The sequence below is a fragment of the Patella vulgata genome, chromosome 8 (assembly GCF_932274485.2).
Source record: "Patella vulgata chromosome 8, xgPatVulg1.2, whole genome shotgun sequence".
Classification (NCBI taxonomy): Eukaryota; Metazoa; Mollusca; class Gastropoda; family Patellidae; genus Patella; species Patella vulgata.
In genome coordinates, this window is record NC_065886.2 from 43,759,476 (window position 1) to 43,773,686 (window position 14,211).

General features: G+C 32.9%; 2 protein-coding genes across 6 annotated transcripts in view; one reads left to right on the forward strand and one right to left on the reverse strand.

Moving 5' to 3' along the window:
* Positions 1-1,085: 1,085 nt before the first annotated feature.
* LOC126830359 (steroid receptor RNA activator 1) lies at positions 1,086-10,994 on the reverse strand. The gene is made up of 6 exons (XM_050560747.1): positions 10,957-10,994; positions 9,456-9,599; positions 8,418-8,695; positions 7,631-7,739; positions 6,521-6,591; positions 1,086-4,162 (listed from the first exon to the last, which is right to left on the reverse strand). Exons 1-6 carry the CDS (start codon positions 10,973-10,975, stop codon positions 3,956-3,958), a joined length of 828 nt encoding a protein of 275 aa, XP_050416704.1. The 5' UTR covers positions 10,976-10,994; the 3' UTR covers positions 1,086-3,955.
* Positions 10,995-11,113: 119 nt separating this feature from the next.
* LOC126830353 (stromal interaction molecule 1) overlaps positions 11,114-14,211 on the forward strand; it is a 68,859-nt gene continuing 65,761 nt past the window's right edge. For all 5 annotated transcript variants that reach the window (XM_050560732.2, XM_050560733.2, XM_050560731.2 and 2 more), the window contains exon 1: positions 11,114-11,628. In XM_050560732.2, the coding sequence (XP_050416689.1) occupies positions 11,448-11,628 (181 nt within the window). In that variant the 5' untranslated portion in view covers positions 11,114-11,447. The remainder of the gene's footprint in view (positions 11,629-14,211) is intronic.

Genomic DNA, 14,211 nt, shown 5'->3' on the forward strand with positions numbered 1-14,211 from the left:
AATCCTGTTTCACTATTTATTAATTGGTTTGTGTGTGTACAGAAAGGGTTGATGTAAAATAAATTAGTATAAATATATGTTTATTATTCAAATGTAAATATTTTTTAAAAACGAATGTTGTCCATATAATTAAAATATTATGTCTTGTTTATAGAGAAAAAAAAGCGAGTTGCAAATTAAAAATTATATTTCTATGCAAATAAAATATTTTTGTTTTATTATTGATTCATATTTATAAAAAAAAAGGGGAAGTGACCTAAAAAGGCTGCTCTAATTGGGTTTAATGTCCTAATGTTCTGCTCCGACTGGACTAATGAAGATGGGCATACGCCATACAGTGTGCTGTGAGGGACATTTAGCCCGGACATCGGTGGTACGGCCTACCCTTTTATCCAATTCCAACTGCCCAGGGATCTTTTATGTGCACACGGAACCATGGGTTATCGTCCCACCTGAACGACTAGACAGTTGTCCTTGTCAGACCCTTCGTCCTGCACCACTGACTAGAGGAAACCGCGCCGGAAAATCACGATGAACTTTCTCGGCCAACACCCGGAGCGACCCCGCGACCTCCAGACTAGTCAGCGTCTTACCCACTTAGCCGCCATGGCTCCCTGCTCTAAACAGATGGTCCATCTCATAAATAATCAACAGTAATAAAGATAATCTCACAGAGGAAGCGAGCTATAAAACTTTTTGGAAGTACTTTCAGCAAGCAGTACATTGTGTTTTGAAAATGCATGCTGTATATGAAGTCGGACGTTAAACGCCATTTCATTTTTACCATTAAACTATCTAAGAAATACCTGTTCATTTAAAAGGTGTACATAGTCTTAATAGTCCCCGCATTCCAAAAACAATTATATTTAAAGATTTCAGTTGTTAATAGATTAATCACTGATGAAGTAGAATTGACTCGCGATTTCTTTACCGTTAATGGAGCTGGACTTCTTTTATTGAACGATGCATTATCTATTCACACAATATGTTTTATACTGTTTCAAGGTTTTGGAACTTTTCCAATTCTTGTTCTCTGCAAGTATAATCCTGGGGTACTGATAATAAATGGACCAAAAACAATATGATTGAGTACATATAATATATCTTTATTATCAATATATTATTATTTGCATAACCAGATGATTAATATCATAAATACATCTACATGTAATCTCCAGTCTACATTATCTGCTATGTAGAAACAGTCAGTTCGGTTTGCTACCAGAAATTTGGATTAATAAAGATGGTGTTATTTAATTTATGGAATAAGTTGAACTATTTCAATCTTGTACTCAGCAAAAAATTCTTTACAGAAGTTTAAACAAAGACAATCAAAGCCTTATATATTATTAAATATACATGTATACATATAGTATACTATAAAAAAATAAACAAACTTATAAAGAGAGGTAAATCTTACAAATGTTACGTTTTATTGTAATCCTGCTTATAAATTCAAGGGGGATTACACAGAATATTTTCAATGTTCAATAATTATTAACTTTCTCCTTATTGTTTTACCAAATCAATTACATTCAACACTAAATTAAAAACAACTCCTAAAGGATAGAGTGTTTAACTCTCTGCATTCTCCTAAACAACTACCAAGACTGGGCAATTTCCTGAGAAATCTAAAACTTGAGAACTAATCCCTTAATGCCTCTTGGGTCAACCCTCACCTACCAATAAAATATCAAATCATAAATACATTTCACTTTTCAGTGCTAGGCCGTGTAATATAATTACCTACGAATATTTCAATTCTTAAAACAAATATACAACAATATATCCATATAATAATAAAATATATGTATAATTATTGGACAGAATAAACAAGCTAACCACAGTGACTATGTCCCCCACCCCAATCCCAAAATAAATAGATAACACCCATTAATTACTTGAACATTTGTCATTTTATAAAGCTTCAAGTCATCAAATTACTTATGCTCTGCTTAAAAAGCAATAAACAATATGAATAAGAAACTATGGGTATAACAATTCTTATGGATGATATAATAAACAATACTTATGTTATCCACAACAACTGGTTTTAGTTTAAATATATGTATAATAGTCATTTAAATACCTATCAAAGATATTATTCTTAATAACACAAATACATTAATAATTCCATGACTTACTATAAAACTTTGGTTATAAAACAATATTCATATCATATTTCCCTCCAAATTTTACATGATATTTATTAAAATTAAGTACATCACAGAAATTATATATAAATAAAGATACTTTATACAGTTATATGGTTTATAATATATTATATATTAAACAATAACAGTTAAAGTGGCTGATTGACAATTCAGAGATTTCGAATCCCTTGTAAGCTATAATAATGTGAAAATTCAATCTATAAAAAGCACATCATTCCAAGTTGGGAAAAATCCTTCAATAGGCCTCTTTTTATCTGATTGAATCCAAACCTGAGATATTAACTACCTCTGATATCTTTGCTTTGTTTTTTTAATTAGATGTTAAATTATCAATCTGAGTATATTATAGAGCATGGATTAAGTTGTAAGAATTTGATATTGTCTCTAAAAAAAGGCATGATTGTAGGCATTAAGGTAAAAACAAACTAATAAGAAATTCATATTCATAATTCTTTTTTTAACCAACAGTCAACATCAATGAGAAAGAAGTCCTACCATGGGTGCACTTTATATGAAATCTTTCTAGAAATCTGTGAACTGTTAGTCTCACAATAGACTGAAATTATATGTAAATTTGACCTTCTATGTGAGGCCATACAAAAAAAATACCCTGGTTCTCATATATCACTGCATCACTTAAAAAGGGCTACACAAGTTATCCAAGCAGTGCACAGATAATGGAAGAATTTAAAAGATACTAAAAATTGGTGACTAGATTAACTTTATTTATTCATTACACTGTGAACATGAAATTATCTTTAGCTAATCATTATACATACTAAATCTGGGTATTACAGGTCTTTCTTTAGGCCTGAAATGTTATCTAAATTTTTAATTAGACATTAATTAACTTATCCAGACCATAATTAGCCAATGATATTTGGTGGATTTGAATACATTTTGTGATTGATAATTTAACGTAAAAATGGATAATCGAGACTTGGTTCATTATCGCACTAAAGTTAGTAATGACATTCAAGGCTAGCCTAAAATAAAATTGCTAATATCTCGACTTGGCCATTTGACTGAAATTTTCAGCATATTCGGTTTTCATTATCTATTTTTTCAACTATTATAGAGAGAGAACTGCCAGCTCTTTAACTAATCTTGCCTAATGCCCCTTTCAGTTTTATTTGTCATGGTCAGTATAGAAAGGGTATGTTTTATGGGGGCATCATATCAGACTCTAAGCATGGTATTTAGAAGTAGTAAGACCAAATCTTCGATGCCTTGATAAATAAATAGACACTTGAATCCTGTTAACAATTATTTGTTTAACATGTCGACCTAAAAGCTTTTTAGAGGAACAAACAAGTATTTTTTATTCTTAAATTATTATTTTAATCCTAAAGAAAAAAAGAACCAAAATTATAATAGGTAGGTTTTCCCAATGAATAAAAATACAAACTGGTGTAGTCAAAAGAATATTAACATAATTAAAACAATTTCCTAAGTAAAGAAGATATTGATGATTGTATTTCAGCAAGACTACCTGTTTATTGCATTGAATAGCAAACTTGTTAATATGCCATATCAATTCCCACTCAATACAGTCATAATCAGTAACAAACACATCATTGGATAGGCACCTATGAAATACCTGTTTATGTAATAATTACTGTATGGAAACTACAACCTTTAATTGTCTCGCACAAGAAATATCTGTTTGTGTAATATAATTAATAAATACAAACTACAACCAGTAAGTGTATAGCACCAGAAATACAACAAGCCCTCCTTACTTAGGAAAATCAAAAAATAAAATGAAAGTAGAGAAATTTTCAACCCTCGTCTTTCACAGAAGGTTGCGTTGTTTCAACTGGCTCAAGGTTTCCGGGCTGTGTAATGGCAGTTGCTGAAGGCGTAAAGAAGGGAACAGTAGATGGGGTTGTTTCTTCTGAATTATTATCAGTTGTGAAGTTTGTTTCTTCACAACTATTTTGTTTTTCAACAATAAGTCTTTTAATGGCCACCATCCACTGATTAACCTGAAGAAAATGAATTTTAAATAATACCCCACAGAAAAAGCAGATTAAAGGGAGGTAACTCCTTTGCAAAAGGACTCATACCAATAATTGTCATTGATTTAAATGTTAAATCTATGCCATTTCTTGTCCTGCAACATTTTTTTTTTTGATCTTTCTGATGATCATAAACCTTATAACCCCACGGAGCCCAACATGTCACATTCATGATCTGATAAAAATATTGAAGTGGTATGACCATCTCGACTGTTTGCTACACACGGTCATTGAAATCTATAGGTTCTGTCGCCATCTTTTGTACATTACATGTATTTCTATAATTTATGTCTGTTTAATTCAAGATCTTTCCACCTTTCTTTTGTCAGAAATGACAACATTTACAACACAATAAAGTTTCATTACGGGTAACAACCCGTTTGGCTTCTAGTTCTGTCCTATTTTAACATTTAGCATACAAAACATTTAATATCAATTGATATAATCATCGGAAATCGTTGAAAATTGACAGGCTTCATCGTCTCATGACCTTAAACACTGCATAAATATAAAGTCAATCAGATATTAACTTTAGCCTCTAAAGCATCCACAAGATTTTTCAAAGTGATCAAGGGCCATAACTCTGGCAGTAATTATCTGAAATCATTGAAAATCAATAGATTTCTTCTTCGTCACATGACCTTAAACACTGTGTATCAATTTAAAGTCAATCGGATATTAACTTTAGCCACCAGAGAGTTCACAAGATTTTTCAAAGTGCTCAGGAGCCATAACTCTGGCAGTAAATATCAGAAATAGTTGAAAATCAATAGGATTCTTCGTCTGATGACCTTAAACACTGTGTATAAATTTTAAAGTCAATCGGATATTAACTTTGCCTGTGGATGCCAGACCGACAACATATCAATGTGGGCATATAAAAAAGGCATGCAAGCCAAAAGGGTAGAAAAGGTAGATAAGGGAAGTAATCACTAGTCTCAAGTTACAGGTTTTCGACATGTATATTACTTCAAGTTTGGATCAGGAAGTAGGGAAATAACATAGCTTCCTTCAAAATTGTTTGTGTGAAATAGCTTTATTTAACATCCGCTTCCACCGAGGTGATATTGTTGTCATCTTGGTGGTTATAAAGAATAAGACAATCAGAATGTTAATTGCCAAGAAATGACATTGTATTGTTCTCTTATAAACATATGAAATATGGTAATGAAAATAATTGCCAAGAAATGACATTGTATTGTTCTCCTATAAACACATGAAATATAGTAATGAAAATATATATCACAAACAGATGTGAGTCATTATGAACTGACTAGTTAACATATACATATACTCGTCAAAAAAAGTAGGGGATATTCAGAAACAATACAAAACTGCGGAAATACACTGCTGTTTTTATTAGAGATAACCAGTGTATGCCAATTGCCTACACATGAATATAAACAGTTCATAGGGCGGCTTATCTGACGGCCCCATTTCACTCGCAAAGAAATACACTGTCAAAAGTGAAACCGGCCTTTTTTATTTTTGTCTTAATAATGAGTAATTGCTCCACCAAACCTCAGACATTCAGCAAATTGTCATGGCATGCTCCTAATCAACCATCCAATCACGATTTGGGGCAATCTGACCAACTCCTCTTGCAGTGCCACGACCAATTCTTGCAGTGTTGTCAGTTGACGTTGACGAACATGTCTCCCTATTAAATTAAACGTAACACACTAAACGCTAAACAGATACGCTAAACAGTAAATTTTATGCAAGAACCGATAGGAAAGCAAACATGGATAGGATAAACCAGCATGCGGCAGTTTTCATCAACCCTTCCTTGAAGTGTCAAATTTGACAATGAACCCCTCCCACGTGTATGGCGCTATTGCGTGTCGCATGTGCAGCTCAGTGGTTCTGTTGGGGCGTTAAGTTCTTCATCTGTGAACATACTCTCAAAGCATTTCAAATGTCCATGACTATTTATCATATCACAATCTGCATAGGTATTTGCATTTCAATATCCCCTACTTTTTTTGAAGAGTATATATTAAAAAATATGTATAATGTGTTTACTAGTCAGTTGAAAGTGGTTATCAAGTAGGTGTTATATATGTCACTAAGGGATTAAAACCTGAATAATAAAGTTTGTGTATTTAGTAGTGATGGGTTATTAACACTTTAACACCTGTTGTGCTATACTTTACAGCTAAGTTACACACCAGCTGTGTAATTTCTAATCACCTTTTATTCATACTAAATGCTAGTTAAGCATAATTATGACATTAGTGGAAACATGTTTTATTAGTAAAAAGGCTTGGTTAATTAGTGAAACACATAATTTTTTGCATACAGGATATAAAATAATTATTTTACCTCAGCTGTGTGGTCTACCATTAAAGATATGTGAAGCTGATTCGCTGTTTTAATATCATTTTCTTTTAAAGCTGAAGTATAAATCAAATTAAAACAATATTGAAAGCTATCACACATCCCTACACAGAAAATAGATATCTAAGCCCCTTCCTTGACTTTCAAACAGGGAACCATGCTGACTTGGTGAGTGTATGTGAAGCTGGCTCACTAACCAGGAGCTCCCTGGTTTAATTCCTGTGTTGGGAGGGGGATGGCCTAGTGGTTTAGAGTGTCCTATAGGAAAAAAGACATCTGCACGTGCGCTAAGCATAATGAAATAAGACTTGTCTGCGATACCACCACTGGTGGAAGCGGATGTTAAACACTTATAGAAGAAGAAGAATGTTTCTTGGGAGTTCACCAGTCTGGTTTCCCCTTGTCAGAGGTGCAGGATGGAGTGTCTGGTGAAGAAAAGTGCCTAGTTGTCTGAATGGCATAAAAAAACCTGACAGGCCCCTGTGTACTCATCGGTATATATATATATATATATATATATATATATATATATATATATATATATATATATATATATATATATATATATATAAAATAAGCTCCAAAAGCCTACTTAGTTAAACTGGAAATTAATTAGTTCTGTTAATAATACATATAGGGGAGGGACTGCAACCTTTAAGAAGCTCATGTAAGACTCCATTACATGTAAATAACTTGATGTATGCTTTGTAAAACAGAAACCAAGTGTTTTTACATTAAGTAGCCCTTTAATTTGTGTTGTTGGGTGGTCGAGTGGTTTAACAAGTACGCATTTAGATCATAAGATCTATCCACTGAGCTAAGTTGATTTCATCGCAATCTTGTATGTGACAAAAGAGTACAGTCTCTTGTCCAATCTCGTGGGATTTCTAATCAGGGGTGGTTGGGTGGTCCTCCAGTTTCCTTACCCTGCTACAGATCCCTATGTGCAAACAAACAAATTATTAAAATAAAATTGAACAATATGTTAGTCCCAAAATTATCTAATTTCTCTCTCCTGTCTTGATGACCCAATTCATTTTCACACATTTTTTTTATTTAACATAACAAGACATTATACTTTATAAGCTGAATTACCTTGTAAGAGATTGCCTACTTTTAATTGAACTAAATCTGAAAGTTTTCCTTCAGACCACATACTATTCATAACATCTAGTCTTCGTTTTACATCTTCACTGGCTCGACCCTGAAACAGAAATTAACAAAACATTAAATTTAAATCATTTTAGTTTTTGTATAGAGTATAAAAGGAAATAGCCTAGACCATGTTTGAGGAAATTAAAGTATTAAAAATATAAATAAAACTTGGCACAGGATATGAATATGAATGAAAGAGTACTGGCCTTGAAATAAAGCTGGTTAGGAAAATATGAAAACACACCTATTCAAAAAGCTTAGTTTCCTCCATAAATAACAAATAAATTATGTTTGGACTAGTTAAAGATGCATTATGTAAGACTTAGATAAGGAGCTATGGTTCTTGCTATAATAGTTCAAAATTAGATAACGAAAAATGAATATATTGAAATTTTCAGTCAAATCACTTGTATCTGAGTGAATTTATCAGGCTTTGAAGTCTTCACAATATCGCCTTGATTGTCAATTACCATTGTTACGATAATAAACAATGTCTAGGTTATCCATTTCTAAATCAAATTATTAAAGGGTGTGTTTCAATCCATTGAAAATTGCGACCATTCAATAGCCTAGAGAGTTGATTATGGGCTTGTCGTAATTTTTTAAACCAACACCAGGAGATCCTGATTAGTGAAACAGCACCATACCCTCTGAGCACCAATTGCTTTCGACTTAAATTGGATGATTTGCTATAAAAATGTAGATAATTTATCTCAACTGTGCCTACCTGTAATCTGTCTTTAAATTCTTCCACCATTTTCAAGAGATTATCATAAATATATTTTTGTAAATCTATTAATTCTATTTCTAATTTACTGATTAGCGATTTTAATGTTTGTGCACCTGGGCAGGCTGGAGGGGCAGTAGATGGTTCCACAGTTCCAGGATTTGGAACGAGTGAAGGCACTAAAACAGGTACTGGCGTAGGTGTGTCAAGATTGGTGGCAGGAGGGAGAATTTGAACATCTAGCTTGGGTGGGCCTTGTTCTGGATTTAAAAGGACACCTAAAATAGACAAGATTTATAGATTTAAAGCTGATTCCCTGTTGTGTTAAACAAATAAATATCATTTGATCGAGTGAACATCGCTAGTTCTGAAGATTATCAAATAAAATTGTTTTTCGATCCACTGGAAACTGAATTCACTCAATCAGAAAACTTTGATTACAAACTTCACCAAGGGTATCTCGTCACATAACGCTTTGCTCAGAGTATGTAATGATGGACCCTTCACCTAGAATATCTCTTTTAGTCTTAGAATATTTTAGAATATCATTTCGGTCACAGAATCATTATTTCAAATAGAAGCTATAATATTTGAATATTAACTGAAAATACCAAACTATTTGTATAATAATTAACACTTTGCATCACAATGATACAGAAATTAGGATGAAGTGAAATGAAGTTTAACGTCTTCCAACTGGGCTAATATGCTATGAGATAATTTTGCCCTGACAGTGGCACTACAGCCTAGTCTTATATCGAATTTCAATAGGTAAGGGATCTTTTAAATGTATGTCTATGTGTACATGCACCAGGCTGATCGACTTTACGCTGTTCTTTACCAGGCCTCTGTCGTTCACCAAGACAGGGGAACCATGCCAGAATAACCTAATGAACTTTCTCGGCCAGTGCAGGGATTGAACACAGGACCTTCAGGTTAGCGAGCCAATGTCCTACCCACAGCTCAAGCCAGCATGGCTCCCTAGAATGACACAGTGAACAGGGCCTAATATGTATAATATAACAAACACATCATTACCTCCTCCACTTGGACTAGATCCTGACATCGGAAAGGCCACTCGTTTGTTAAGCTGTGTTCGACGTGGAGAAGAAGCATTAGAAAGTGCTATCGGGGCAACATAGTCAAACATTGGAGGATCATTCCATCCACGATCGTCATTACCTGTTATTATTAAAAGAAATCTTTATCTCTCAATCATCCATTTATAAAATTGGTAGGTTTTCATTGTGTGTCAGTATATCAATAAAAAAGACAAATCGATGCCAGACAAACTGACAGGCATCAGCAGCTGACTTACTTAAACAAGCTTTATAATAACACCAAGAATTGCACTCAAAATTCAGTAATCCAACAATAACTCTGTATAGAGTGATCACACAATGGACAAAACAATACATGTCTATTTATTAAGCTTGATTGTGATAATTTCCGTGATCATCTCACTTTCCAGAAGTACATGCAATTAAAAAAGAACTCTTATCACTGCAGATTTTACTTATTATCTACAAGACTGGACATTGTCAGTGACAAATTCAGACTTTGTCAGGCGCTATCCCTCTGCTGCCTGTCATCATGTCGGGCACAGATCTGTCTTTTTTCTGTGTTTTTAATGATATTCATCATAATACATGACTGGTACAAAGTTGAAACTGTCAAGTACTAATTCAGGGTTGCCTGACAGGGTAAATATGTTATATTAGGTACCATATGGTGTATATAAAGGGCACAAAGATCTAACTCAAGATTATCCAATCTTCGATTTTAGAAACAAGATTTATTCTTCCATTTGAATCCATATTGTTATTTCACCGTCAAAATGTAGGCTCCTGATATCAAATAATAAACACAGTAAACAAGTTTAAAATCAGCATGTAGGCTACTCTATGCTCTTTTTAAAAGTGATTAAAATTATAATGAAACACTTTGATGAACAAGGTTAAACAGCAGTGAGTTTCGAGTGCCAAACCGTAGCCAGCTACTTCCGAAGTAGACTGGATTAACCAGGCTTAAGAGACTACCATTCACTGCTCTGTATCTTAATGATCAGGAATTCCAATAAAAATAAAAGTTTTTATAAATGAATGTTTTTGACACATGTTCGTAAATTTTAGGTTCCAAAGAACAGAGATTTAATTAGCTCCTTTAACTAAGTAAGTCTGTGCGAATCTGGGACGGCTCCACTTCTTGGATAGCCTATAACTATAAGTGTAACGTTAACGAATAATAAACTAATAATTAATCTTAATAAACTATTAGGCATCTACTCTAGTATAAATATAATATAGTATAGTTACTAGTACTACTACAAATTGTAGTTCTAATCTAACCCCCTCATTTACTATTAGTAACTATTACATCAGGTTTATTGTTAATTTCGAATGTAGTTGATTATTACTATTACGAATGGTGTTAAGTTTTGTGTAGCTGCTGTGCAGCGAGATAATGCCGTCAGTTAGTTGACAATCACCAAGGATTATTAATCGACACCGTTTGTTATTGTTTTCTTTAGCCAACTCACCAGGTCTGGGCGCTGCCATATTGGACACGTGACTTTTATTAACCAATCGCGTTAAAACAAATGGATCGCTACCGGCTATTCCTGTAGTTTAGCGTGCTCCACAATATTGTACTTTAATTTCAATATGAAAATGAAAGAAAATATTTTAGCAAACTTTTCCACCTTTGTTCATTATATTTCTAATAGACCACGACGTATGTCGACATTTGGTTTGGAAACACCATCATAAAGAAACTTTTTATTAAATATCTGTTTCAATGTAAAACGGATTTTCAGGGGGAGGAAAGGTAACAGTAAATAACCCATGAGGAAACCATTGGAGGGAAGCCATGAATTTACATTGGAGTCGATGCAGTCGGTGACACAATATAACGGAATATTTGTTTCCTTAAAAGGTGTTTGAGAAAATCGAGATGTCTAAGTGATAAATGATTCATGCATCAACAGTTTTAACTTCATTTTGACGTCTTTAAGTATTGTAGACAACGAAAATGAATCCTGGAAGTGTGAATTTTCTAACACCGATGACACTGTCATTATCGGTTCAAATGACATTAAATGTGACTTTTCTGTTGTCCCTATTATTAGGTGTTTGTGTAGGAAGTTCTGGAACATTAGGACTGGTAGGCGATCTCCCCGAAGGAACTTCTGATCTGGGACCTATTGTATATGGTAAGTCAAGTGTCTTTTTGAATTAATTATAAAAATAAGTTGTCAGACTAAACAGAACACATGTGACATACATGCCCCAACTCCTAGGCCTAGATCTACCATGCATTTTTAAATAATTTTCTATAAGATAATTATGTGAATCTCTATTAAAGGGAATGACTGATGGGTTTTTCCCTTTTTTAAAGACTCAATCCTATTATTGATATACCATTACAAAATCACCCACTGCCGATCAGTTATGATTGGTAATTTGGTACATGTAAATTTACAAGTCAACACTATAGTGTCACAACTATTGATATAAGTAGTAAAGTTGTTTATTTCAGTGACGTGTTATGCAAAGAAGACAGGTAAATCAATACAGTAGGTTCTGAGTTTGGGGGAGTTGCTTAATTTAACCTGCCATGACTGCTACATTTGGCAAAATCTCTGATTTTATTACATTTACATTACATTCCTATTTATTAGTATGCATGTACTGTAGTATTCAGACAGATAGAGTTTCTCAAATAGGATTTTCATGTCAGCACACCAGTTTTTATTAGCAGTAGCACAGCAAAAAGTATTCTTCTTTTACAGTCAATCGTGTAGACTTAAAAGTTAAAAGTAAAGTCTATTCCAGAATTGAAATATTTTGATCTATCTTCTTAATTTATAAGAAGACATCCACCCAATGTCGCAAATCATTCCTTTATTCATGTAGCACACTACAGCATGGCGTACATGTATATGCCCATCTTCATTAACCATCTTCAATTGAGGTATAATGACAAACACCTCTATTAAAATAGACCTATATGTCTTACCATTTTCGACTGCATTGGTCTGCTGCATTGCTACATTTAGATCAGTTTTTAATTTCAACCAGCCTTAAACTTTATGCTATCCCCGCAATATATGTAAATATACAATACAAACCAGGGATTATATGTGAGTCAAAGTATTAAGATGGTACAGTCTCAGTACGATTTGTATCGTAATAAGGGATGTACATGTATATTGCGACAAAAAAAACGTATTGCAATATATTATGATACTTGAACAAAAGTATTGCAATATATATTGCAATACTTTTGTTCAAGTATCGTAATATATTGCAATACGGTTTTTTTGTCGCAATATACATGTACATGTTTGCAATATTTCGATAAAGTCAGGGTTTATCACAAAACACAGTTTTATTTTGAATAGTTTTATTGGTCCTACAACTTTGGCCTTAGACACTTATTGTTTACTGCAAAACCTATAATGTTATTAATATGATTGATTATGTGAATACACATTTCACTTTAATTGATTTTACAACCTTGGTCTTGTCTTTTTGGATTTAATGTTTATTGCAAAACCTAAATAATGTGACTGATTATGAAGCCTTTGTAAACAGTCTAGCTAACATTTGAATATAAAATAAAAGTAGAAAATATTGATACAGCAAAAATATATTGATACAGTGTATCGTGAACAATCATATTGCAATACATGTATATCGATATATAATATTTTTTGACAGCCCTAAAGAAAACCCAGTTTAAAATATGTGGAATACATTATCGTTTGGCTTTGAATGTATAATAAGTAGAACTGGAATACATGTAAGCTTAATATACTTGTACCATGTATGTTAATAATTGTAATGTGGTGGACATTTGTTAGAATTTGGAATAATTTATAATAAAATAGAAGTGATTTAATACAGTGTATTGCAGAAAGGTGAAGCAATATCTCCCTAATTATGAACCTCGTGGGTTTTCTCCAGGGCCTCCAGTTTCCTCCCACTGCTAAAGACTCCTACGCGCAAGCAAATTATTGAAATAAAATTAAACCATATGTTAATCCCAAAATGACCTAGTCTGTGTTGAGTGGACGGTAAACTCCATTTCTCTCTCTCTCTCTCTCCCTACATATGTGATTGTGATGTCGTTTTTGTTTTCATCGAAAAGATAATGGAAATTAGTTGTCTATTCAAATATTCTATTTTCTAATTCATTTGATTCAATTGAAGTCAAATGATCAATATTTTAATTGTGTTTGTTACATCCGTTTATTTCTCAAAATTGTGAATCTTTCAAATTATTCGATTTTTTCTGTTTATTGCTTACATTGTATGCATGCCATTAACATTATTTTTTAAATATTGTTTTGGCTGTATTTTCTGATATAGTTTCATACATCAGTAAAGCTGACTGGTAAAATGAAATGTGCATGAAACTGTAAATCAATAAATATTTGAAGGTGATTGATTTAAGATTATGGTTCTGGTAACAGCAGGTTTATGGTTAAAGTGAATAAGAATTGTTAAGCGTGCAATATAGTCTATAAGTTTTAATGTAAGAAATCACACACATGCCAGTTTAACCAGTTGGTTCTTGGTATGTGATAAATATTCATCTTGACTTGACTAGCAGAACAATTATTGATTAATGAGCTGTGATATATTGCAATTTGATGTTCAGTAATCTCTTAATAGCTTGTATTACAGCTTTCTATACATGTAGCTTATATATAGTTATATGTAGGTCTGTAGAATTACATGTACTATACAGAAATGAAATAGGGAGCTACACCACTGACAAAGGGGGAACC